Source organism: Nicotiana tabacum, chromosome 11, assembly GCF_000715075.1.
Source record: "Nicotiana tabacum cultivar K326 chromosome 11, ASM71507v2, whole genome shotgun sequence".
Taxonomy (NCBI): Eukaryota; Viridiplantae; Streptophyta; class Magnoliopsida; order Solanales; family Solanaceae; genus Nicotiana; species Nicotiana tabacum.
Window position 1 is genome coordinate 179,197,817 of NC_134090.1, and position 27,641 is coordinate 179,225,457.

At 38.0% G+C, this 27,641-nt stretch overlaps 2 protein-coding genes and 1 long non-coding RNA gene across 3 annotated transcripts; 2 read left to right on the forward strand and 1 right to left on the reverse strand.

The window, feature by feature from the left end:
• Positions 1-3,237: 3,237 nt before the first annotated feature.
• LOC107828748 (B-box zinc finger protein 24-like) lies at positions 3,238-6,223 on the forward strand. The gene is made up of 3 exons (XM_016656120.2): positions 3,238-3,498; positions 5,340-5,651; positions 5,875-6,223. The coding sequence occupies exons 1-3, from the start codon at positions 3,316-3,318 to the stop codon at positions 6,061-6,063; spliced, it is 684 nt and encodes a 227-aa protein (XP_016511606.2). The 5' UTR covers positions 3,238-3,315; the 3' UTR covers positions 6,064-6,223.
• Positions 6,224-6,720: 497 nt separating this feature from the next.
• Positions 6,721-8,185, forward strand: LOC107828740 (uncharacterized). The gene has a single exon (XM_016656108.2). It carries the CDS (start codon positions 6,814-6,816, stop codon positions 8,074-8,076), a length of 1,263 nt encoding a protein of 420 aa, XP_016511594.1. The 5' UTR covers positions 6,721-6,813; the 3' UTR covers positions 8,077-8,185.
• Positions 8,186-10,003: 1,818 nt separating this feature from the next.
• On the reverse strand, positions 10,004-23,511 carry LOC142166451 (uncharacterized). Its single transcript, XR_012696886.1, has 4 exons — positions 23,416-23,511; positions 23,149-23,336; positions 16,862-16,943; positions 10,004-10,458 (listed from the first exon to the last, which is right to left on the reverse strand). It is a non-coding gene; the product is annotated as an uncharacterized LOC142166451 (long non-coding RNA).
• Positions 23,512-27,641: the final 4,130 nt, after the last annotated feature.

Below are 27,641 nucleotides of genomic sequence, written 5' to 3' on the forward strand. Positions count from 1 at the left end.
ATGTCAATTAAGCAACCATTTTAGAAAGACAATGTAACTTTATCCTTTAAATTCGATTATTAAGTTATTCTTTTTGTTTCATCATATTTTTATTGTCTTTCATAAAAAAATATGTATGTTGGCAAATTTTATATATTGAGTTGTATGCTATGTTGTGCGGACTCTCCAAAATGTAGCCGCACCCGTGTTGAATTCTTAAAAAATGCACTACTTTTGGAGGATCCGACACGTATCCGACCACATTTTCGGAAAGTCCAAGCAACATAGGTTGCATGTTTTTCTTCTCGTCTTGTATATCCATGTTTAAAGAATGAATATTTGAGTTTTGAGCTCTTTCTAGAAAGACTCTAGTCTTAAAATAAAAATGGTAAGTGTCATTAGCCAAATCATGTAGATTTCAAATATTAATGGTCGTATATCATGTTGCAGTAACGATAAATAGTTTAAAATAATTATTAAGTTGAGAAATCAAAACAAGGGAGCAAACTTTGTATTATGAATTGCACGGAAGATTAGTTAGAGCTGTCAAAACGGGTCAACCCAGCCTAGCCCAAGCCTCGGGGACCGGCCCGCCACATGAATGGGCCTTAAAATAGCCAGTCCAACCCAGCCCTAAGAGGGTCGCGGGCTAGGGCGGGTCGTCTCTTCAATTTTTTTTATAAAAAAGAATTTCTTTAAATCCTTAAATATTTTTTCGTGACATAGTCAATTAATCATGCGAAACAACTTCTATTCGCTTAGAGCGTACAAAAAGCTTGATATTTGACAAGGAATTTCGTAATTGAAATGCGAATTCTCTATATCTCTAGCTCTTCTTTTTTAAAGCTACATGAATATTTTCTTAATGTTTTTCTTTCATTTTTCTCAGGTTCAGGGATTTCTTCAATAAGTTTATATGCCGAGATTTTTTAATTAAGGATTAACATCATTGGCTGAGTTCATCATTATAGTCCATAAATTTTTAAAATTTTTGAAATTTGCTAGTGGACATTTTTTTTTCCTGTGTGTTTATAATTGATCTTTTTCTATACTGAAGAGCAGTTTATATATTAAAAATATATTAAAGCAATTCAAACCGATCATTGGCCACTTAAAGTAATATTTTCTTTTGAAAAAAGATTATTATTGGTCACTTAAAACTTTTCGAGTTCGTTATTAATTAAGCAAAAGAAAAACTAAATTTTGTCATATTACATGCATGTCAAAAATCTAAATTCTAATTGATATGGTAAGGTAAATGAGCAATCTAGAGTTGGGGAATAGGGATGGCAGTTAATAGTTTTTTAGTTTTTACTTTTTCTAAATATTTAATAGTTAATTTATTTGAATTTAATTAATTTTTGGCCCACGGGCCGGCCCAGACCCAGCCTAGGTCAAGCCTCAAGGGCCAGTCAGCTGACTTGGGCCGGACTTATAAGCCTCAATTTTAAATGGGCTCAAAAAATCTTAGCCCAACCCTACCCAAGTCGCGGGCTGGATTGGGCTGGCTTTACGGGCCAAGCCTATTTTGACGGCTCTAAGATTAGTGTTACAAGCCAAATTTGGAGGGAGGTATGTGAAATTATACTTATATAAAAAGTAAGTAATTTTTTAATAGATTATTAATTCTAAAATGTCCGAATATTAGAGAACTAATTGTGACCTATCATGTAATTATTGCTTGTGCACGTACGACATTGTCGAAATTCATACTTGTAAAAAATTACATATGCAAAGCGAAAAAAATTCATTAATGGTGAAAAAAAAGTAAAAATTTCTCTACCAATCTCAACAATAATTTAAAAGAAGAATACAATTATTACAAACCCTAATTCACATCATAAATTCTCTAATATATTAAGATATTTAAACATAAAGCACATACAAGAAATTTACCAAATGAGCAAGAACTCAATTATTGTATCGCAAAGCAACATAACCACCTTCGGCCTGCAATCACAACTAAAATATGTTGAATAATTGATGGGATTCAAAAAATAAACATGCAAAGAAGTTAAAAGAATTTAATATTTAAGCATATATATACAATATAATTTTTCAGTAAAGAAATTCGGCTAAACTCCCTTTCGTCCACCTAGCTTCGCCCGCCCGACCATCACAACAGCATTTATGAATTAAGCGATAAACAATGCCCAAATGTTTGGAGAAGTGGGCTCCGCTAGAGCTGTACTCGATAAATATAGACGGAAAAAATAATATATACTCCCTCCGTCTTTCAAATTATTTGTCGTGTTTATCTTTTACACCTTCCTTATAAAATATTAAATAGAAAAGGTTTTTGACTATTTTACCTTTATTTATATCGTAAAATATAATCTCTCTTCAGTTCACTTAATACTTATAATTGAGGTGTTTGTAGTCTTCAAGAATAATTAAATTAAGGGTAAAAAAGAAAAAAATAATTAATTTTGTCTTGAACTTTTAAAATGATAAATAATTCAAGACAATTATTTTTAGTAACCTCGACTGATAATATGAGGTGGAGGGAGTAATTTTATATGTATAATATAATTTTCCGACGTCAATCGGTTTTGTGGCCAATTACAAACTTGTACTCTTTAGTTTTATGACCCCATCTTTTTTTTTACTCTTTAGTTTTAGTGGGGTCTGGGGAGGGTAGTGTGTACGCAGACCTTACCCCTACCCTAGGGTAGAGAGGTTGTTTCCAAATAGACCCCCGACATCCTTCCCTCCAAGAACTTCCCATCTTGCTCTTGCGGAGACTCGAACTCACAACCTCTCTACTTCCAACCAAGAGGTTGTGAGTTCGAGTCTCCCCAAGAGCAAGATGGGAAGTTCTTGGAGGAAAAAATGTCGGGGGTCTATTTGAAAACAGTCTCTCTACCCCAGGGTAGGGGTAATGTCTGCGTACACACTACCCTCCCCAAACCCCACTAAGTGAGACTATACTGGGTTGTTGTTGTTGTTGTTATTTTTTTACACATGAAAAATTTATTTTTACACATAAAAGATCTATTTTTTTTTATACACGTACAAAATTTGAAAAAGACATTTTCTTAAATTCAACATGGTAAAAAGCCAGGAAGGCCTAAAACCACACGTTTAAACTGACCACCAAGTTTATGTTATAGATCTTTTCTGTTTTATAATATAATAGACCAAATTCGGGTATACTTTAATTCTTGAAAATTACTAAAACCTCCCCTCACCCCTCATCAATCTATCCCCCCTCCCCCCCCCCCCCCCCACACCAAAAAAAAATTCTCTTCATATTCCTTTGTTTTCAAGTCCAAAGGATATGGCCTAAATGAGCTTTAAAGAGAAATTAGTTGAGATCATTAGGAGAAAATTAAGATGAAAATCCAGTGTGATGTGTGTGAGAAAGCTCAAGCTACTGTTTTTTGCTATGCTGATGAGGCAGCTTTGTGCACAAAATGTGATATTAAAGTTCATGCAGTCAATAAATTGGCTAGTAAACATCAAAGGCTTCTTCTTCAGAATCTCTGTAACAAACTTCCTCTTTGTGATATTTGCCAAGTAAGCTAAATCTTATATTTTTTCCTATAACCTTTTCAATGGAATTAAGTAGTTTATTGTTTTTATAGTGTCATATTCTTAGATTTCTTTTGTTGCATGTATCTCCATTTGCGTCCATGTCTAATTACTTGGTTGTTGCTACTGTCTGTTTACTGCTTCATTTTCACTTCCTTTGAGCCAAGGGTCCTTCGGAAACAGCCTACCTACTAAGGGTAAGGTCTGCGTATACTTTACCCTCCCGACCCCACTTCTGTGATTTCATTGGGCTTGTTGTTGTTGTAAGTAGTTTATTGTTAATTGTTCTGTTGGTAGTTGGTGTTTTGACTGTTGGAATTTTAACTTGACTTGTTTCTTGATTAAACTTCTGTTTAGAATTATTAGAGGTAAAGGAACTAAGGAGATTTTTTTCTCTACCTTTTATATATGGCAGCAATAGAAAAGATAAAGTAGCCCTTAGCCATCAAAATCTGCTGCTAGTCCTTAATTTGTTTTCTTCTCGTCCGCAGAGGCGGACACAGGATTTGAAGGTCAAAGGTATACTTTTGCTTTCAACCAAAGTCTGTTTTATATAATGGCACCACTACTAATATATCAGTATTTTCTAAAAACATATACGTGTATTCTCACGAAAAACATATCAGTATTTTCTAAAAACATATATCACTATTAGTTTGTTTTCAACCAAACTAATATATCAGTATTTTCATGAAAAATTTGCCGAACTTTCTGAGTGCCGGTGGCCAGAGGCGGAGCTAGGATTTCAAGCTTATGGGTTAGAGATTCTAACCGTTTTAAGTTACTGGGTTCTAAATTAATAATTTACACATATTCAATAAATTTTTTAAGACAAATACAAAGTTCGCACCAAAGCTACTCGGTTCGACCAAACCTGCTACTGCCATCTAGCTCCACCCTACCGGTGGCCCCTCACCTGATAACATAGGTCCGCATCTGCCCCGCGTAAGCCTGGGTAGGTGGAGTTAGTCGGTACCTATGTTGGTAGAAGATAGCAAGCAGGGGCCGGAGCTAGGGGGTTCATCACCGGAAAATTACACTATATATAGAAGACCCTTATTAATTTTCTTATGTATAAATAATAGATGTTGATCCCTTGGCTTCTTTGCGTTGAATCTCCTTAGTGAAAATACCAGCTCCACCACTACTAGCAGGTATCCGGTGGTATCGTCGAGGTGTGTGCATGTTGTCCCTGATAAAAGAAGTGGAACATTTGCTTACTTGCATAGTTGTATTGTAAGTTTGGAAGTAAAGTGATAAGTTCTCATCTGTAAGGCAATGTAGAAGAGAGAAAAGCTACCTTCAAACTGCTAAAGAGAATGTATAAAGGAATATTTCTGTAAATAAGGTAAGTGAAAAGAATTATGAGACATAAGGGCTCGTTTGGCACGAGGGGGAAGGAATAACTAATCCCCGGATTAAATTTGAGATGAGTTTATACACGTTTGGTTGGGATAAAATCGTGGTATAACTAATCCAAGATTTTTTATCCTAGGATTGTAGTGTTATTTTTGTCCCTACGGAAGGGTGGGATAATAATTCCGGGATAACTGATCCTGGGATAGCTTGTTCTCCAACTAAACGACCCCTAAGAGTATAAAGATAACGCGCACGAAATGCCAAAGTTGAGATTTTCAAGAAACTATAGTTACTGCAGACTTTCTCAGATTACTGAATTTTTGATTCAAGAAAGAGTATAGGAGTCTGATAAAACAGTTTCCGATGATAATAATCAACCATTAGGGAAATACATTTTAAATAACGCGCGATGCATATAGCGCTGATCCTAACTTGGAATTTTGATGCTAAACTATTCTTGAATGCAGGACAAAACAGCCTTCATTTTCTGTGTTGAGGATAGAGCTCTATTTTGTAATGAGTGCGACGAGTCAATTCATTCAGCTGCTAGCAGCTTATCTGCTAAGCACCAACGCTTTCTAGCCACTGGAATTCGGTTAGGTTTGAGCTCAAGCTACTATAATGATGCCATAAAAAGCCAAATGGAGCGACAACGTCCCAAGCAGAGTTCTCAGCAGCTTTCCATTGAAACAACTTCTCAGCATTTGCCAAATATTGCATTACCATCTTTGGCTGTTGATGGCTTACTAGGTTATTCAGAACGCGAGTCCATTCACAAGGTGAGAGATACTTACTCGATTTATATTTTGGCCAAATACATAGACAACCCCCTAAAATTGTCTCGTTTTTCTATTTAGACACCTTAACTGAAACCTAACTATTCTCCGTGGCGTACCAGCTCACCAAATTTAAGACATGCTTACATGAAGTTGTAGCAACCATTCATGTAAGAAACCTATCACATTGTTCATATTTTGACATAAATTGTTTCATTCTATACAGAAAGAGCAACTTGAACTAGGCGAACTTAAGTGGTTGAAAGACATTGGTCTGTTTGGTGAACCACCGGCAGCTGCAGTACCTGAGCTGTCAATATCTCAATCAAGCAACTTCGACCTACCTCATAAAAAGCCCAGAGTAGAAATCCCAGATAACAATGAGTACTATTTTACAGTCCCGAATCTTGGTTGAACACTTGAACTCCAATGTCAACAAGTTAGTATATGTTACAACACGTTAAAATTAGTTACACTATAGAATATTTATGAAAATATGTAAGTGTGCTTGCATGTATTAAGGAATTAGTGACCTCGTGATTAGTAGCGAAGTCAATACTTTCACCAAAAGTGTTCAAGACTTCATATTATGTATAAAACTAGTATTTGACCTATATAAACAGTGCAATCTTCCGTCAAAAGGGTAATTAACTGACCACCTTTCAATGATTGTAGCTTCGCCCCTGCTCATGATTGGTTACACTATGGAATATTTGCGGAAAACTGTAGGTGTGCTTGCATGTATTAAATAATTAGTGACCTCATGATCAGTGGCTAAGCCAGTACTTTTACTAAAGGTGTTCAAGACTTTATATCATGTATAAAACTAATATTTGACCTATGTACGCAGTATAATTTTCCGTCAAACGGGTGTTCAACTGACCATCCTTCAACGATTGTAGCTTCGCTCCTACTCATGATTGTCAAAATATAGTTTTATTAGTAAGAAAGAAAATTTTAATTTTTCACAACTTAAAAATGATCAACTTAATTATACATAGTGAAGGTTGGAACAAGACTAATGAAGCACAATCTCCACACTTATAACCTACTTTCAAGAATCAATTTTCCATGACCTTCCTACAATTTTCCTTTTCTGACTTCAAAACTTCATATAAGAAGCTCTTAACCATATTATTCAATCACTCAAATCTCTCTAAACAAAATGGCCACATTACTTAACCCCATCTTCTTCGCTTGCATGTACACAAGTTTCATATTTAGCCTTTCAAACCTAAACTCCCGTTCGATCTTTGTCAATGGAAAAACTCTAACATCCGATATTCAAGCTCTACAAGCGATCAAGATGTCAATAGATCCAATTTCAATCTCCTCAGAATCATTCATCAGTAGTTGGGATTTTGCCTTAGACCCTTGTGAGACGACAGGGACAAGTTTCTTAGGCATTCTTTGCACAGTCCCTCTTGACAATAACTCAACAAGCCGGATAATGGAAATCGATTTAGAAGGAGATGAACTAGAGGGGTTCTTAACACCAGCAATAGGAAACTTAACAGAACTTGTTGCTCTAAATCTTGGTAGAAACAAATTCAGAGGACCGGTGCCAGAGACTATTACTAATCTAAGAAAACTCACAAGTCTTCAACTTTACGAGAACTTTTTCTCAGGTAGTCTTGTTAATGGCATTGGTTTTCTAAGGAAACTTGAAGTTCTTGATTTGTCAAATAATAGACTATCTGGTTCAATACCTTCATCTATTACTTCACTTAGAAGTTTAACTCAGTTAGATTTATCTAACAATGAACTGACCGGTAAAATCCCTCAACTTAATGGCTTATGGCAGTTGAATTCATTTGATCTTTCAAATAACCAAATATATGGGAATTTTCCAGAGTTTCCATTGAAGATCAAAACATTATCACTTGGTCATAACTTACTCTCTGGCCACATTTCACCTGTGAATAAACTTCATCGTCTCAGGATTTTAGACCTAAGTGATAACAGGTTTTCAGGAGCAATAAACAAGGGGGTGTTTATGTTGCCTGATATTAGTCACGTGAACGTTTCAGTGAACCGGTTTACTGTGTTAGAAGTGGTGGAATTCACTGATAAAGCAACACAGCTTCATACATTGGATGTCCATGCTAATCGTCTACGTGGTCATTTGCCTGTAAACTTGATAACTTACCCAAACTTAACTGAGATAAACCTCGGACATAACCTGTTTTCGGGTCAGATTCCATTGGAATATTGGCCGAGGTTGGGTTTTGCATGGAGAAGTCTTGATTTGGAATATAACTATCTAGAGGGAACTGTACCCCGAGAGCTCAACAGAACGTTAGAAGGCGTTCGCGGAAGTTTTGCACGTAACTGTCTTACTTGTCCTAAGGGTTTACAGCTTTGTCAGGGAGGACAGAGGCCAGCTTCTGAATGTGTTGGAAAGAAAGGTGGAGGAGACCATAGTTGAAATATATAATATACCTTTTGAATGTCTTGAAATTTACTACTACTGCATTATATTATATGGAATATCTAATGTTTGTTTTCAAGGTTAAAATGTTTTCCTGTTTTCTTATATAGTTTTGAGTTGCAGCCTGTTATTTCAATAGAATATATAATAGCATGGGAATGAAGCAGATATCTTCCTTTTTTGTTTAATCAAGAAACCATTTTCGTTTCATCTTTTCTTGAGTTGAGGGTCTATAGGAAATTGCCTCTCTACCTTATTAAGGTAGGGGTAATATCTGCGTACACTCTACTCTCCCCCGACCCTACTTGTGGGATAACACTGGGATTGTCGTTGTTGTTGTCTCTTGTGACAACCCGCAACAACTAATTGTAGACAATCTAGTGTACACTGATAAATACCATGTCCCCAGGTATTTATCAATTGACAAAGGTTAAGGGACTTCTGTTTTAGGTCACAAGTTCGAGCCTTGCACCAAGCGAACTAACTCTGCTACTTAAGTGGAGAAGGGTAGAGGGGCGAGCCATCATCCCCCAGTTTCGAAGGCTGACGGATTTCTCGGTCATCAAAACACATTCTTTGCATTTCCTTTAGGATCACTGTGCCAAGAAATCTCCATTTTTTGTTAACTAGGAGAGGCACAGGTCATGTGTATGTAGTTTCTATTACAAGTTACAACTGATTACTTTGCTTTCTCTAAATGAAAAAGGAGATTTGTTGCTATGGCCAAAACTTGGCTTTACTTGAACTCAAGATCTTAATTTCTCTTATTTTGGCCAACTTTTCTATTTCCATTTCTCCTAATTATGTACACTCACCTACTTTTAGTTTGGTTCTTGAACCTAAATATGGGGTTAATCTTCTTGTTAAGAAGCTTTGATCAAGATATTGTTGAAATATTAAACTTCATTCATGCACTTTATTTGTTTAGTTCATGAACTAATATATTAAATGTATTCATTTACTCCCATCATTTCAATTTGTGTCTTTCTTTTCTCTTTATTCAAAAAGAATGCACTTTTCTTTATTTAGCTCTCATTTAGCCATAGATTTTGGCTTTAGTTTTTCTTAAGAAGAAAAAATTAAAAACATTGTTTGTTTATAAAATAAAATCATGTTTTGGGGGAAAAAGATTCAAGTTCCCAAAAACTGCCTAGTTTAGGGCAGTTATTGGGTGAAATTTTTTCATCCACTCACGAAACTTCAACTTTTCTTCAAATAAAATGCATGTCCAAACACAACTTTAACTTTCAAAAATTATTTTTCAACACAACTTCAAAAACTCTTTTTTCAAGTTTCAATCAAATCTATATCCAAACGCTAGCTTAGTAACACTACATTCGAAGGGTACTTTTGGTGCGTTTATTACTATATGACACATAGGATTGTTATTTACTTTCCCCAAAAGCTGATCAAGGATTTAAAGTGTATGAAAACTAGCGACTCCTTGCTTGCCGGAACACGCAACCCATTTGTGCCACTATTTCACCCTTTATAATATGTACATATTTCATGAATTTCTCAACACATACATGATCTAGGCCAAAATAAAGCTACATGATTATGTCGACCCTATATATATTGTAATCGTGGTAGCTTTGGCGTAACTGATAAAGCTGTCATGTCACGTGTTCGAGCAGTAGAAACAGTCTCTTGAAGAAATGCATGATAAGACTACGTACAATAGATCTTTGTGGTCCAGCCCTTCCCCAGACCCTGCGCATAGCGGGAGCTTTGTACACCGGCTACCCTTTTTTACCTCTGCACTCCCCTATGACCCATACCATGAACAAATTGCACATTGTTTTTAGTTTCCATAGGCAAGATGATTCATATGGCTACATATACAACCCAAGAAGTTTGTTAATGCGAGACGACCACCTCCTATGTTTCTCGCTTCAAGAAGAGAAGCCAATTCTAGTAAACATGATGCAAAGAATAAGTCAAGAACCATTAACCAGTTCAAGTCTATCATCAAATTAAGAAAGGGTATAAATGAGTAATCAACATCCACTCTATCGATGCAAATAGACAAATTTACAGACTCTTATCAGACTAACACAGCAATAGTTCCACAAGTAGTATAATGCTACACTCTCTCGCAATGGTCTTCTCTGTGGTGACGTATTCAGCATATGCTTAAAACGCTACAGGTTTGAAGGTCTCATGCTGCTCGAGTTTGGCCAATCTTGTATTGATGAGCATAGCCTTATGCCAGAAGCAAACAAATACAAGGAGCACCATTCGAAGGAGTTGGTTTTGACTGAATCATGCTGTTCTCCGCAAAAATAGAGCCAACATGTAAGACAAGGCAGAATCAATCGACGATAAAGCAATGATAAACAACCCAACTAGAACAAGTGCCAGTGTTGCAGTCTTCAGCTGCAACAAGTGGAGAAAAGATTAGTTCTACTGCATGTATTGATATCAAAGATAAAGAAACATTCTTTGGAACTATGCTTAATATCTATGTCAATCAAATCAGTGAAACTCAACATTGTATTTAGCATAGATACAGACTCCCAGGAACAAAATATTTTGGGTAAATAAATGTTTTCACTTCATTAGACAAAAATGGAAGAATTGTTACAGCTTCTGTTGCGGAAGCCAAATGTATAGAGTGTGAATAAGTCACAACTACTATACCAAAAATTATGACAGCCACCAAATAATAAATAAGACAATAAAGCAATAATAAAGGGAACACCAGAATTTACGAGGTTCGGCTAATTTTGCCTACTTCTCGGACACAACCAATATTTTATTCCACTCCAAAAATACAAGTGAAATAATACTAAAGAGAGAAGATACAAATGCCTTAAACAGATGAGAAGGCAAATGAGAGGTGTGTTTCAATCCTAAACATTAGGCCTTCTTTTATAGGGGAAAAATCCCCCCAAACTTAACTCCCAACCAATGTGGGACTTTGGCATTTTGCCAAACTTCAACAAATCTCCACCTTGGCAAAATTCCACATTTTCAATTCTCTCTCAATAACAAATTTTGGTTGTGTCTTCATCTTCAATCTTCAGTGTTCAACAATGTTGATCAAATCCAAACAATGTTGAAACTTGACCGCAGTCACCACCTTTGTCAGCATATCAGCAGGATTCTCTGTAGTATGAATTTTCTTCACCGTGACTCCACCTTCTTCTATGATTTCTCGTACGAAATGATACCGAACATCAATGTGCTTCGTCCTTGCATGATAAACTTGGTTCTTCGCTAATTGAATAGCACTTTGACTATCACAAAAAATTGTGATACCTTTTTGTTCAACACCAAGCTCCTTTAGCAATCTTTGAAGCCAAATTGCCTCTTTCACAGCATCTGTAATAGCCATGTACTCTGCCTCTGTTGTAGACAAAGCAATTGTTGACTGCAAAGTAGACTTCCAACTAACTGGTGCCTTTGCAAAAGTAAACACATAACCAGTAGTTGATCTTCGTTTGTCCATATCACCCGCAAAATCTGAGTCACAATATCCAACTACAAACTGATTGTCTTCCTGCTCAAAAACTAACCCGACATCTACAGTATTATGAATATACCGTAGAATCCACTTCACAGCTTGCCAATGCTCCTTCCCTGGATTGTGCATATATCTGCTAATAACTCCAACAGCTTGTGAAATGTCAGGCCTTGTGCAAACCATTGCATACATCAAGCTACCAACAGCATTTGCGTATGGTACCTTTGACATATACTCTCGTTCAGCTTCATCCATTGGCGACATAGTAGTACTTAGCTTAAAATGGGAAGCAAGTGGAGTACTAACTGGCTTAGTCTTGTCATCTATGCCAAAACGTTGAAGTACTCTCTTCAAATATTCCTTTTGAGATAAACAGAGTTTCTTTGAACGTCTATCTCTAATTATCTCCATGCCAAGAATTTTCTTTGCCTCACCCAAATCCTTCATCTCGAACTCCTTCTTCAGTTGAATCTTCAACTTATCAATTTCTTCCGAATTCTTGGAAGCTATCAACATATCATCAACATATAGGAGAAGATATACAAAGGAACCATCTTTAAGCTTGTGCAAATACACACAATGATCGTATTTGCTTCTCTTGTACCCTTGCCGCAACATAAACTCGTCAAATCGCTTGTACCATTGTCTAGAAGATTGTTTCAATCCGTACAACGATTTTTCAAGTTTGCACACCATATTTTCTTTTCCAGCAACTTTGAATCCTTCTGGCTGAGTCATGTAGATTTCCTCCTCCAAGTTTCCATGTAAAAACGCAGTTTTTACATCCATCTGAACTAGTTCCAAATCCAATTGTGCTACCAAAGCCAACATAATTCTAATGGAGGAATGTTTTACAACTGGAGAAAACACTTCATTGTAATCAATTCCCTCCTTTTGAGCATATCCTTTGGCCACCAATCTTGCTTTGTAGCGAACATCTACTTGGTTAGGAAATCCTTCCTTCTTTGCAAATACCCATTTGCACCCAATTACTTTCTTTCCCTTCGGGAGATTGGCCAATCTCCATGTATGATTCTGATGAAGGGACTGTATTTCATCATTCATGTCAATCCTCCACTTATCTTCTTCTGAACTTTGGACAGCGTCTTTATAAGTAGTAGGAACATCATCAGCTACAATTGAGGTTGCACAAGCAACCGTCTCTATGAGACGAACAGGTTTCGTTATTGTTCTTTTTGGCCTGCTGGTTGCTATTGATTCAAGTTGTTGTTGAGATTCCTGAGTTGGAATCTCCTCTACTGGCTCTCCTTCCAGAGGGTAATCTTCATTTGTTTCCTCCTCTGCTTCTTGTGTAGGAAAAATAAATTTTCCCTCAAACTCCACCTGCTTAGAAGCACCTTCATTTTGTTTGGTATCTTCTGTTACCTTATTTACCATAGCAAATTCATCAAAGATAACATCTCTGCTGAATATTACTTTCTTTGTCATAGGGCACCATAAGCGATATCCTTTGACTCCAGAAGTAATTCCCATAAAAATAGCCTTCTTTGCCCTTGGATCCAATTTTGACTCCGTCACATGATAATATGCAGTTGAGCCAAACACGTGCAAAGAGTTATAATCTACAGCAGGTTTTCCGTACCATTTTTCAAATGGTGTTTTGCCATCAATAGCAGCAGATGGTAGACGATTAATGAGGTGACATGCATATGTAATTGCCTCAGCCCAAAATTCTTTGCCCAAGCCAGCATTGGACAACATACACCGTACCTTCTCCAGCAAGGTCCGGTTCATACGTTCTGCCACTCCATTCTGTTATGGTGTATGTCTAACAGTGAAGTGTCGGACGATGCCATCATTTTCACAGACCTTATTGAAATGATCATTTTTGTATTCACCTCCATTGTCTGTGCGAATACACTTGATCCTCCTGCCTGTTTGATTCTCCACCATCGTCTTCCATTTGAGAAAAATTCCCAGCACTTCATCTTTGTTTTTCATTGTATACACCCACACTCTTCGAGAAAAATCATCAACAAAGGTTACAAAATAGTGCTTCCCACCCAATGAAGGTGTTTTGGAAGGACCCCAAACATCAGAGTGTACATAATCCAAAATGCCTTTAGTATTATGGATCGCTGTACCAAATTTAACCCTTGTCTGTTTCCCTTTGACACAATGCTCACAAAACTCCAAGTTGCAAGCCTTTACTCCTTTTAACAATCCTTGATCTGATAGAGTTTTCAAGGATTTTCCTCCAGCATGTCCCAAGCGCATGTGCCATAGCTTGGTTGCTTCTGCCTCTTTGTCGTCACTGGATGTTACTGTCGTTGTCCCAATAACTGTACTGCCACGATAGCGGTACATATTATTATTCTTCCGATTAGCCTTCATTACCACTAGTGCACCGGAGCATACTCTCATCACTCCATTTTCTGCAATGATTTTGAACCCTTTTGATTCTAGGGCTCCCACAGAGATGAGATTCTTCTTCAAATCCGGTACATATCGAACATCTATCAATGTTCTGATCATTCCATCATGGTTCCTTAATCGTATTGAACCAATGCCATATGAGGTAAGAGGGCTGTTATCCGCTGTGTGGATGACTCCATATTCTCCTTCTTGAAATTCCATGAACCAGTCCCTGTTGGGACACATATGATAGCTACAAGCCGAGTCCATCAACCATATGTCTGATGATGTTGATGACTCTGTTGTAACTAATGAGAAGTCTGAATCATCACAATCAGCTACATTTGAATCCATAAAGGCCTTTCCATTGTTATGTTTGGCCTTATTCTTCAACTTCGGACAGTCTTTCTTCCAGTGCCCTTTTTCTCGACAAAAGGCACATTCATCTTTGCTGGGTCTGGATCTTGACTTGGATCTTCCCTTCTTTGTCCTCGTTTGATTTTGAGGACGACCCCTCACAAATAGTGCTTCTCCTTCTCCGCCCTTCTGTTTTTCTCGCTTTCTTTGTTCATAGCTGTACAAAGCCGAACAAACTTCTCTGAGAGAAACTTCGTCATTTCCATGGAGTAGAGTAGTTTCAAGGTGCTCGTACTCATCAGGAAGTGACGCCAACAACATCAAGGCCAAGTCACCATCATCATAAGTTGTATCCATATTTTGCAAATCTGTAACCAACTTATTGAAACTGGTGATATGTTCATTCATCGTGGTACCAGGAACATAGGTGAAGTGAAACAGTCTCTTCTTCATGTACAATTTATTTTGACTGTTTTTCTTCAAAAATTTATCCTCCAGTGCTTTCCATAATTTACTTGCAGAAGTTTCCTTTGTGTATGGATATTTCTGCTCTCTAGCAAGGTAGGATCGAATGGTACCGCAAGCAACACGGTTGATAATTCTCCAATCTTCTTCTCCAATAACATCTGGTTTCTTTTCTTCAATGGCCAGATCTAGCCCTTGTTGAAAAAGGACATCTAGAACCTCGCCTTGCCACATCCCAAAATGTCCGGACCCGTCAAATATTTCGACCGCAAATTTCGCATTTGACACAATTCTTGTCATAAGCGAAGATGCCAATGATGACGTATTGTTGACACTTGATGTAGATTCTTCTTGTTTATTGTCTCCCATCTTTGACACAAATATTATTTAATAGCTGACGACACAAATCAAGATTATTTCCTTTCTGGTGTGGAAGATCAGACTAAGCTGCAACCACAGAGCATACTCAGACAGAACCTTGACTCAGTTACCAAGATAAATCTTTTCTGATGTGGAAGATCAGACTATGCTGCAACCACAGAGCATACTTAGACAGTACCTTGGCTCTGATACCAATTGTTGCGGAAGCCAAATGTATAGAGTGTGAATAAGTCACAACTACTATACCAAAAATTATGACAGCCACCAAATAATAAATAAGACAATAAAGCAATAATAAAGGGAACACCAGAATTTACGAGGTTCGGCTAATTTTGCCTACTTCTCGGACACAACCAATATTTTATTCCACTCCAAAAATACAAGTGAAATAATACTAAAGAGAGAAGATACAAATGCCTTAAACAGATGAGAAGGCAAATGAGAGGTGTGTTTCAATCCTAAACATTAGGCCTTCTTTTATAGGGGAAAAATCCCCCCCAAACTTAACTCCCAACCAATGTGGGACTTTGGCATTTTGCCAAACTTCAACAGCTTCGACGTAGACGATTTGCAACAATTAGCATCAGAAATTCAAAATATAGCAACAGTTAGAGCAAATGTGCAGATACTTCAAAGGCGCCATAGTTATCCAAATATTCTTCTATTTGAAAAGCTGGCTCCAGCTATTTTCAGGTAAACTTGGATATTAAGACACTGTACAAGCCATATGCATAGGGTAGGGGGTCTACTTCCAACCGAGAGGTTGTGAGTTCGAGTCTCCCCAAGAGCAAGGTGGGAAGTTCTTGGAGGGAAGGATGCCGAGGGTCTATTTGGAAATAGTCTCTCTACCCTAGGGTAGGGGTAAGGTCTGCGTACACACTACCCTCCCCAGACCCCACTAAGTGGGATTATACTGGGTTGTTGTTGTTGTTGTTGTTGTGTACAAGCCATGCATAGTGCAACAAATGAAATGAGAAACTTAACTCGAGAGAAAGGAAAATTTTCTAAAACTACCGGCATAATGGTTCAATTCAAGGGGTTACATGCACAAGCAGATGGCATTATCTCCCTTCACAAGAGCGGAAAAACACCAATGCTGCAACAGGCTTGTCTCAGAATGGAAAACCAGCAGAAAGATATTGACAAAAGTAGCAATCAAATTACTTCTTCTGTAGTTTTGTCTCAGAGTCACCAACTAGAACTAGTTTTCATAGCACATGTCAATATGTGGCTCAAAACCAAGGCATTGTTAACTTTTTATACTTAATTGACAATGGAAATCAATCTTCACTGTTTTATAATTGTCTTTACTTTTTATTTTTCCAACCTGAAACAAGAGCATTTAGGCCATAGACAATGGAGTAACCAAAACAGTACTGAAAACTAACCAAGCCATATCGATACCGAGGAGGAACCGAGATGATTGGGACGGTTTCGAAAAGCCTAAATTTGGTTATACACAACGGAGTAACCAAAAAAGTGGCATGATATAAATTTTTAAAAATAACCAGCTGAACCGAACAATTGACACCCCTAGGTAGCGCTATAAAGACCATTAACTATTTATTAGCATTTGTTATTTTGTCTTGACAACAAGAGTTGAGCACACTAGAGTAACAAGCCAAATACAATGTAGAGCTTTGCTCACGTTATCAGCACCTAGTATTGGCCACATATTGCAACGGAAGGGAAATGACAATTACCAAATAGAAAGAAAAGATTATACACACTAACCATGCTTTGAAATTCAGGCCATTCTATGTACTTCAGCTGACTTGGCTGCTCAACCAGAAATAGTAGTATCAATTTTACAGCCCTGAGCCATTAAAAAATGGAACTTCAGACCATTATCGATACAACATCTAAAACATTTTATCTAGCAAAACTTTTAAAATTCAAATTATTAAAGGATCTCAAAATATCCACGAAAGTTAATTATTGAAAAAATGGATATCAAAGCGAAGGAGAAATTATTGGAGAAGCTAGTAAAATTTCAAACAAGTCATCAGATCCAGATGTGCAATGTTGATTCACGAGTCAACCAACACGATGAAGTCATCAAAACCAATATAGACCTTCTTGAAAAGGAAATCTCATATAAACAAGATATCAACGCCTATTTCTGGACGAACAACAACAACCCAGTATAATCCCACAAGTGGGGTCTGGGGAGGGTAGTATGTACGCAGACCTTACCCCTACCCCGAGGGGCAGAGAGGCTGTTTTCAGGAGACCCTCAGCTCAAGAACGCACCAAGTGACGATATATTAGTACCATCGATAGACTCATAATAAAATAACATAAAATACATAACATAACATAAAGGAGCCTAAAATAGCAAAATAACAGCAATATTGTTGAAGTTTGGCAAAATGCCAAAGTCCCACATTGGTTGGGAGTTAAGTTTGGAGGGGATTTTTCCCCTATAAAAGAAGGCCTAATGTTTAGGATTGAGACACACCTCTCATTTGCCTTCTCATCTGTTTAAGGCATTTGTATCTTCTCTCTTTAGTATTATTTCACTTGTATTTTTGGAGTGGAATAAAATATTTGGTTGTGTCCGAGGAGTAGGCAAAATTAGCCGAACCTCGTAAATTCTGGTGTTCCCTTTATTATTGCTTTATTGTCTTATTTATTATTTGGTGGTTGTCATAATTTTTGGTATAGTAGTTGTGACTTATTCACACTCTATACATTTGGCTTCCGCAACAATTGGTATCAGAGCCAAGGTACTGTCTAAGTATGCTCTGTGGTTGCAGCATAGTCTGATCTTCCACATCAGAAAAGATTTATCTTGGTAACTGAGTCAAGGTTCTGTCTGAGTATGCTCTGTAGTTGCAGCTTAGTCTGATCTTCTACATCAGAAAGGAAAAAATCTTGATTTGTGTCGTCAGCTATTAAATAATATTTGTGTCAAATATGGGAGACAATAAACAAGAAGAATCTACATCAAGTGTCAACAATACGTCATCATTGGCATCTTCGCTTATGACAAGAATTGTGTCAAATGCGAAATTTGCGGTCGAAATATTTGACGGGTCCGGACATTTTGGGATGTGGCAAGGCGAGGTTCTAGATGTCCTTTTTCAACAAGGGCTAGATCTGGCCATTGAAGAAAAGAAACCAGATGTTATTGGAGAAGAAGATTGGAGAATTATCAACCGTGTTGCTTGCGGTACCATTCGATCCTACCTTGCTAGAGAGCAGAAATATCCATACACAAAGGAAACTTCTGCAAGTAAATTATGGAAAGCACTGGAGGATAAATTTTTGAAGAAAAACAGTCAAAATAAATTGTACATGAAGAAGAGACTGTTTCACTTCACCTATGTTCCTGGTACCACGATGAATGAACATATCACCAGTTTCAATAAGTTGGTCACAGATTTGCAAAATATGGATACGACTTATGATGATGGTGACTTGGCCTTGATGTTGTTGGCGTCACTTCCTGATGAGTACGAGCACCTTGAAACTACTCTACTCCATGAAAATGACGAAGTTTCTCTCAGAGAAGTTTGTTCGGCTTTGTACAGCTATGAACAAAGAAAGCGAGAAAAACAGAAGGGCGGAGAAGGAGAAGCACTATTTGTGAGGGGTCGTCCTCAAAATCAAACGAGGACAAAGAAGGGAAGATCCAAGTCAAGATCCAGACCCAGCAAAGATGAATGTGCCTTTTGTCGAGAAAAAGGGCACTGGAAGAAAGACTGTCCGAAGTTGAAGAATAAGGCCAAACATAACAATGGAAAGGCCATTATGGATTCAAATGTAGCTGATTGTGATGATTCAGACTTCTCATTAGTTACAACAGAGTCATCAACATCATCAGACATATGGTTGATGGACTCGGCTTGTAGCTATCATATGTGTCCCAATAGGGACTGGTTCATGGAATTTCAAGAAGGAGAATATGGAGTCATCCACACAGCGGATAACAGCCCTCTTACCTCATATGGCATTGGTTCAATACGATTAAGGAACCATGATGGAATGATCAGAACATTGATAGATGTTCGATATGTACCGGATTTGAAGAAGAATCTCATCTCTGTGGGAGCCCTAGAATCAAAAGGGTTCAAAATCATTGCAGAAAATGGAGTGATGAGAGTATGCTCCGGTGCACTAGTGGTAATGAAGGCTAATCGGAAGAATAATAATATGTACCGCTATCGTGGCAGTACAGTTATTGGGATAGCGACAGTAACATCCAGTGACGACAAAGAGGCAGAAGCAACCAAGCTATGGCACATGCGCTTGGGACATGCTGGAGGAAAATCCTTGAAAACTCTATCAGATCAAGGATTGTTAAAAGGAGTAAAGGCTTGCAACTTGGAGTTTTGTGAGCATTGTGTCAAAGGGAAACAGACAAGGGTTAAATTTGGTACAGCGATCCATAATACTAAAGGCATTTTGGATTATGTACACTCTGATGTTTGGGGTCCTTCCAAAACACCTTCATTGGGTGGGAAGCACTATTTTGTAACCTTTGTTGATGATTTTTCTCGAAGAGTGTGGGTGTATACAATGAAAAACAAAGATGAAGTGCTGGGAATTTTTCTCAAATGGAAGACGATGGTGGAGAATCAAACAGGCAGGAGGATCAAGTGTATTCGCACAGACAATGGAGGTGAATACAAAAATGATCATTTCAATAAGGTCTGTGAAAATGATGGCATCGTCCGACACTTCACTGTTAGACATACACCACAACAGAATGGAGTGGCAGAACGTATGAACCGGACCTTGCTGGAGAAGGTACGGTGTATGTTGTCCAATGCTGGCTTGGGCAAAGAATTTTGGGCTGAGGCAATTACATATGCATGTCACCTCATTAATCGTCTACCATCTGCTGCTATTGATGGCAAAACACCATTTGAAAAATGGTACGGAAAACCTGCTGTAGATTATAACTCTTTGCACGTGTTTGGCTCAACTGCATATTATCATGTGACGGAGTCAAAATTGGATCCAAGGGCAAAGAAGGCTATTTTTATGGGAATTACTTCTGGAGTCAAAGGATATCGCTTATGGTGCCCTATGACAAAGAAAGTAATATTCAGCAGAGATGTTACATTTGATGAATTTGCTATGGTAAATAAGGTAACAGAAGATACCAAACAAAATGAAGGTGCTTCTAAGCAGGTGGAGTTTGAGGGAAAATTTATTTTTCCTACACAAGAAGCAGAGGAGGAAACAAATGAAGATTACCCTCTGGAAGGAGAGCCAGTAGAGGAGATTCCAACTCAGGAATCTCAACAACAACTTGAATCAATAGCAACCAGCAGGCCAAAAAGAACAATAACGAAACTTGTTCGTCTCATAGAGACGGTTGCTTGTGCAACCTCAATTGTAGCTGATGATGTTCCTACTACTTACAAAGACGCTGTCCAAAGTTCAGAAGAAGATAAGTGGAGGATTGCCATGAATGATGAAATACAGTCCCTTCATCAGAATCATACATGGAGATTGGCCAATCTCCCGAAGGGAAAGAAAGCAATTGGGTGCAAATGGGTATTTGCAAAGAAAGAAGGATTTCCTAACCAATTAGATGTTCGCTACAAAGCAAGATTGGTGGCCAAAGGATATGCTCAAAAGGAGGGAATTGATTACAATGAAGTGTTTTCTCCAGTTGTAAAACATTCCTCCATTAGAATTATGTTGGCTTTGGTAGCACAATTGGATTTGGAACTAGTTCAGATGGATGTAAAAACTGCGTTTTTACATGGAAACTTGGAGGAGGAAATCTACATGACTCAGCCAGAAGGATTCAAAGTTGCTGGAAAAGAAAATATGGTGTGCAAACTTGAAAAATCGTTGTACGGATTGAAACAATCTTCTAGACAATGGTACAAGCGATTTGACGAGTTTATGTTGCGGCAAGGGTACAAGAGAAGCAAATACGATCATTGTGTGTATTTGCACAAGCTTAAAGATGGTTCCTTTGTATATCTTCTCCTATATGTTGATGATATGTTGATAGCTTCCAAGAATTTGGAAGAAATTGATAAGTTGAAGATTCAACTGAAGAAGGAGTTCGAGATGAAGGATTTGGGTGAGGCAAAGAAAATTCTTGGCATGGAGATAATTAGAGATAGACGTTCAAAGAAACTCTGTTTATCTCAAAAGGAATATTTGAAGAGAGTACTTCAACGTTTTGGCATAGATGACAAGACTAAGCCAGTTAGTACTCCACTTGCTTCCCATTTTAAGCTAAGTACTACTATGTCACCAATGGATGAAGCTGAACGAGAGTATATGTCAAAGGTACCATACACAAATGTTGTTGGTAGCTTGATGTATGCAATGGTTTGCACAAGGCCTGACATTTCTCAAGCTGTTGGAGTTATTAGCAGATATATGCACAATCCAGGGAAGGAGCATTGGCAAGCTGTGAAGTGGATTCTACGGTATATTCATAATACTGTAGATGTCGGGTTAGTTTTTGAGCAGGAAGACAATCAGTCTGTAGTTGGATATTGTGACTCAGATTTTGCGGGTGATATGGACAAACGAAGATCAACTACTGGTTATGTGTTTACTTTTGCAAAGGCATCAGTTAGTTGGAAGTCTACTTTGCAGTCAACAGTTGCTTTGTCTACAACAGAGGCAGAGTACATGGCTATTACAGATGCTGTGAAAGAGGCAATTTGGCTTCAAGGATTGCTAAAGGAGCTTGGTGTTGAACAAAAAGGTATCACAATTTTTTGTGATAGTCAAAGTGCTATTCAATTAGCGAAGAACCAAGTTTATCATGCAAGGACGAAGCACATTGATGTTCGGTATCATTTCGTACGAGAAATCATAGAAGAAGGTGGAGTCACGGTGAAGAAAATTCATACTACAGAGAATCCTGCTGATATGCTGACAAAGGTGGTGACTGCGGTCAAGTTTCAACATTGTTTGGATTTGATCAACATTGTTGAACACTGAAGATTGAAGATGAAGACACAACCAAAATTTGTTATTGAGAGAGAATTGAAAATGTGGAATTTTGCCAAGGTGGAGATTTGTTGAAGTTTGGCAAAATGCCAAAGTCCCACATTGGTTGGGAGTTAAGTTTGGAGGGGATTTTTCCCCTATAAAAGAAGGCCTAATGTTTAGGATTGAGACACACCTCTCATTTGCCTTCTCATCTGTTTAAGGCATTTGTATCTTCTCTCTTTAGTATTATTTCACTTGTATTTTTGGAGTGGAATAAAATATTTGGTTGTGTCCGAGGAGTAGGCAAAATTAGCCGAACCTCGTAAATTCTGGTGTTCCCTTTATTATTGCTTTATTGTCTTATTTATTATTTGGTGGTTGTCATAATTTTTGGTATAGTAGTTGTGACTTATTCACACTCTATACATTTGGCTTCCGCAACAAATATAAGAGAATATAATAAATACGAGCGAGATGGAAGGTAAACTAATACCCGGCTCATAAAGCCCTGCATCAGTAGCTGACCAGTAGCTGACCAGTAGCATCCTAAGCCTAACTCCTAACTGGCTAGGCTCACTCTAGTACGTTGTAGAAATATTCACAACTTCCCCCTAACCTTCAACCTTAATATTCGACCTCCACAATTCCCTGTCTAGGGCCATGTCCTCAGTAATCCTAAGTCGCGTCATGTCCCGCTTGATCACCTCTCCCCAATACTTCTTAGGTCTCCCTCTACCTCTCCTCGTACTCATCACCGCCAATCGCTCACACCTCCTCACAGGTGCATCAATGCTCCTCCTCTAAATGTGCCCGAACCATCTAAGTCGTGCTTCCCGCATCTTGTCCTCTGGACGAAATTTCTGGACGAAATTGAAGAAATAACTAATTTGATAAAGGGATTTGAGGAGCTTGTAGCTCCAGAAAGTAAATATTGGGCGAAAGAAAAGGTCTTTAGGCTAGGTAAGTTGATATCTTCTCTCTCACCTACCTCTACAGTTATGCACTTGCCGAAGATGTGTTATGCTGATGCTCTAGTTTTCACACACAAACAAAAACAAACACAAGTATAATATGTATTGGATCCTCTGTTATTAACGTACCTTATAGCTTGCTTCATAGTGTTTATCAGAAATGGATCTTCATCGTTATTGACACTAGATTGATAGTTTCTTTCGACAAATGAAGCACATTTTGGGGCTTATTAGTTTGAATTTGTAGAATTTGCACAAATTCGACAAATGAAGCACATTTCTCGGACGGACTCCACCAATTTTGGGGCAGAAGACACCTAAAGTAATTTCACAAAGTTATGTCAGATTAATTGAAGTCACAGAGCCAAACTACACGGATGTGACGGATAACGGAACCTGGAACTAAATCCAAATGCCAGCTGGAAATAGTGATCATCTCAGTGATCTATCACAATGTCAGGACAACCGTTAACTTGCACTCGACAAAAATCTACTAATGAATCATTTGACATCAAACATGACCTACTAATGGTACTTATATACATAAAAAGATGCCAATGATGACGTATTGTTGACACTTGATGTAGATTCTTCTTGTTTATTGTCTTCCATCTTTGACACAAATATTATTTAATAGCTGACGATACAAATCAAGATTATTTCCTTTCTGGTGTGGAAGATCAGACTAAGCTGCAACCACAGAGCATACTCAGACAGAACCTTGACTCAGTTACCAAGATAAATCTTTTCTGATGTGGAAGATCAGACTATGCTGCAACCATAGAGCATACTTAGACAGTACCTTGGCTCTGATACCAATTGTTGCGGAAGCCAAATGTATATAGTGTGAATAAGTCACAACTACTATACCAAAAATTATGACAGCCACTAAATAATAAATAAGACAATAAAGCAACAATAAAGGGGACACCAGAATCTACGATGTTCGGCTAATTTTGCCTACTCCTCGGACACAACCAATATTTTATTCCACTCCAAAAATACAAGTGAAATAATACTAAAGAGAGAAGATACAAATGCCTTAAACAGATGAGAAGGCAAATGAGAGGTGTGTTTAAATCATAAACATTAGGCCTCCTTTTATAGGGAAAAATCCTATCCACTTTTGCTAACCCACCGACGTGGGACGTTGAAATTTTTGACATTTCAACAAATCTCCACCTTGGCAAAAATTCCACGTCTTCAATTTTCTCTCTATAACAAATTTTGGTTGTGTCTTCATCTTCAATCTTCAGTGTTCAACAATGTTGATCAAATCCAAACAATGTTGAAACTTGACCGCAGTCACCACTTTTGTCAGCATATCAGCAGGATTCTCCGTAGTATGAATTTTCTTCACTGTGACTCCACCTTCTTCTATGATTTCTCGCACGAAATGATACCGAACATAAATGTGCTTCGTCCTTGCATGATAAACTTGGTTCTTCGCTAATTGAATAGCACTTTGACTATCACAAAAAATTGTGATACCTTTTTGTTCAACACCAAGCTCCTTTAGCAATCCTTGAAGCCAAATTGCATCTTTTACAGCCTCTGTAATAGCCATGTACTCTGCCTCTGTTGTAGACAAAGCAACTGTTGACTGCAAAGTAGACTTCCAACTAACTGGTACCTTTGCAAAAGTAAACACATAACCAGTAGTTGATCTTCGTTTGTCCAGATCACCCGCAAAATCTGAGTCACAATATCCAACTACAGACTGATTGTCTTCCTGCTCAAAAACTAACCCGACATCTACAGTATTATGAATATACCGTAGAATCCACTTCACAGCTTGTCAATGCTCCTTCCCTGGATTGTGCATATATCTGCTAATAACTCCAACAACTTGTGAAATGTCAGGCCTTGTGCAAATCATTGCATACATCAAGCTACCAACAACATTTGCGTATGGTACCTTTGACATATACTCTCGTTCAGCTTCATCCATTGGTGACATAGTAGTACTTAGCTTAAAATGGGAAGCAAGTGGAGTACCAACTGGCTTAGTCTTGTCATCTATGCCAAAACGTTGAAGTACTCTCTTCAAATATTCCTTTTGAGATAAATAGAGTTTCTTTGAACGTCTATCTCTAATTATCTCCATGCCAAGAATTTTCTTTGCCTCACCCAAATCCTTCATCTCGAACTCCTTCTTCAGTTGAATCTTCAACTTATCAATTTCTTCCGAATTCTTGGAAGCTATCAACATATCATCAACATATAGGAGAAGATATACAAAAGAATCATCTTTAAGCTTGTGCAAATACACATAATGATCGTATTTGCTTTTCCTGTACCCTTGCCGCAACATAAACTCATCAAATCGCTTGTACCATTGTCTAGAAGATTGTTTCAATCCGTACAACGATTTTTCAAGTTTGCACACCATATTTTCTTTTCCAGCAACTTTGAATCCTTCTGGCTGAGTCATGTAGATTTCCTCCTCCAAGTTTCCATGTAAAAATGCAGTTTTTACATCCATCTGAACTAGTTCCAAATCCAATTGTGCTACCAAAGCCAACATAATTCTAATGGAAGAATGTTTTACAGCTGGAGAAAACACTTCATTGTAATCAATTCCCTCCTTTTGAGCATATCCTTTGGCCACCAATCTTGCTTTGTAGCGAACATCTACTTGGTTAGGAAATCCTTCTTTCTTTGCAAATACCCATTTGCACCCAATTACTTTCTTTCCCTTTGGGAGATTGGCCAATCTCCATGTATGATTCTGATAAAGGGACTGTATTTCATCATTCATGGCAATCCTCCATTTATCTTCTTCTGAACTTTGGACAGCGTCTTTATAAGTGGTAGGAACATCATCAGCTACAATTGAGGTTGCACAAGAAACCGTCTCTATGAGACGAACAGGTTTCGTTATTGTTCTTTTTGGCCTGCTGGTTGCTATTGATTCAAGTTGTTGTTGAGGTTCCTGAGTTGGAATATCCTCTACTGGATCTCCTTCCAGAGGGTAATCTTCATTTGTTTCCTCGTCTGCTTCTTGTGTAGGAAAAATAAATTTTCCCTCAAACTCCACCTGCTTAGAAGCACCTTTATTTTGTTTGGTATCTTCTGTTACCTTACTTACCATAGCAAATTCATCAAAGGTAACATCCCTGCTGAATATTACTTTCTTTGTCATAGGACACCATAAGCGATATCCTTTGACTCCAGAAGTAATTCCCATAAAAATAGCCTTCTTTGCCCTTGGATCCAATTTTGACTCTGTCACATGATAATATGCAGTTGAGCCAAACACGTGCAAAGAGTCATAATCTACAGCAGGCTTTCCATACCATTTTTCAAATGGTGTCTTGCCATCAATAGCAGTAGATGGTAAGCGATTAATGAGGTGGCATGCATATGTAACTGCTTCAGCCCAAAATTCTTTGCCCAAGCCAGCATTGGACAACATACACCGTACCTTCTCCAGCAAGGTCCGGTTCATACGTTCTGCCACTCCATTCTGTTGTGGTGTATGTCTGACAGTGAAGTGTCGGACGATGCCATCATTTTGACAGACCTTATTAAAATGATCATTTTTGTATTCACCTCCATTGTCTATGCGAATACACTTGATCCTCTTGCCTGTTTGATTCTCCACCGTCGTCTTCCATTTGAGAAAAATTCCCAACACTTCATCTTTGCTCTTCATTGTATACACTCATACTCTTCGGGAAAAATCATCAAAAAAGGTTACAAAATAGTGCTTCCCACCCAATGAAGGTGTTTTGGAAGGACCCCAAATATCAGAGTGTACATAATCCAAAATGCCTTTAGTATTATGGATCGTTGTACCAAATTTAACCCTTGTCTGTTTCCCTTTAACACAATGCTCACAAAACTCCAAGTTGCAAGCCTTTACTCCTTTTAACAATCCTTGATCTGATAGAGTTTTCAAGGATTTTCCTCTAGCATGTCCCAAGCGCATGTGCCATAGCTTGGTTGCTTTTGCCTCTTTGTCGTCATTGGATGTCACTGTCGCTGTCTCAATAACTGTACTACCACGATAGCGGTACATATTATTGTTCTTCCGATTAGCCTTCATTACCACTAGTGCACCTGAGCATACTTTCATCACTCCATTTTCTGCAATGATTTTGAACTCTTTTGATTCTAGGGCTCCCACAGAGATGAGATTCTTCTTCAAGTCCGGTACATATTGAACATCTGTTAATGTTCTTATCATTCCATCATGGTTCCTTAATCGTATTGAACCAATTCCATATGAGGTAAGAGGGCTGTTGTCCGCTATGTGGATGACTCCATATTTTCCTTCGTGAAAATCCACGAACCAATCCCAGTTGGGACACATATGATAGCTACAAGCCGAGTCCATCAACCATATGTCTGATGATGTTGATGGCTCTGTTGTAACTAATGAGAAAGTCTGAATCATCACAATCAGCTACATTTGAATCCATAATGGCCTTTCCATTGTTATATTTGGCCTTATTCTTCAACTTCGGACAGTCTTTCTTCCAGTGCCCCTTTTTCTCGACAAAAGGCACATTCATCTTTGCTGGGTCTGGATCTTGACTTGGATCTTCCCTTCTTTGTCCTCGTTTGATTTTAAGGACGACCCCTCACAAATAGTGCTTCTCCTTCTCCGCCCTTCT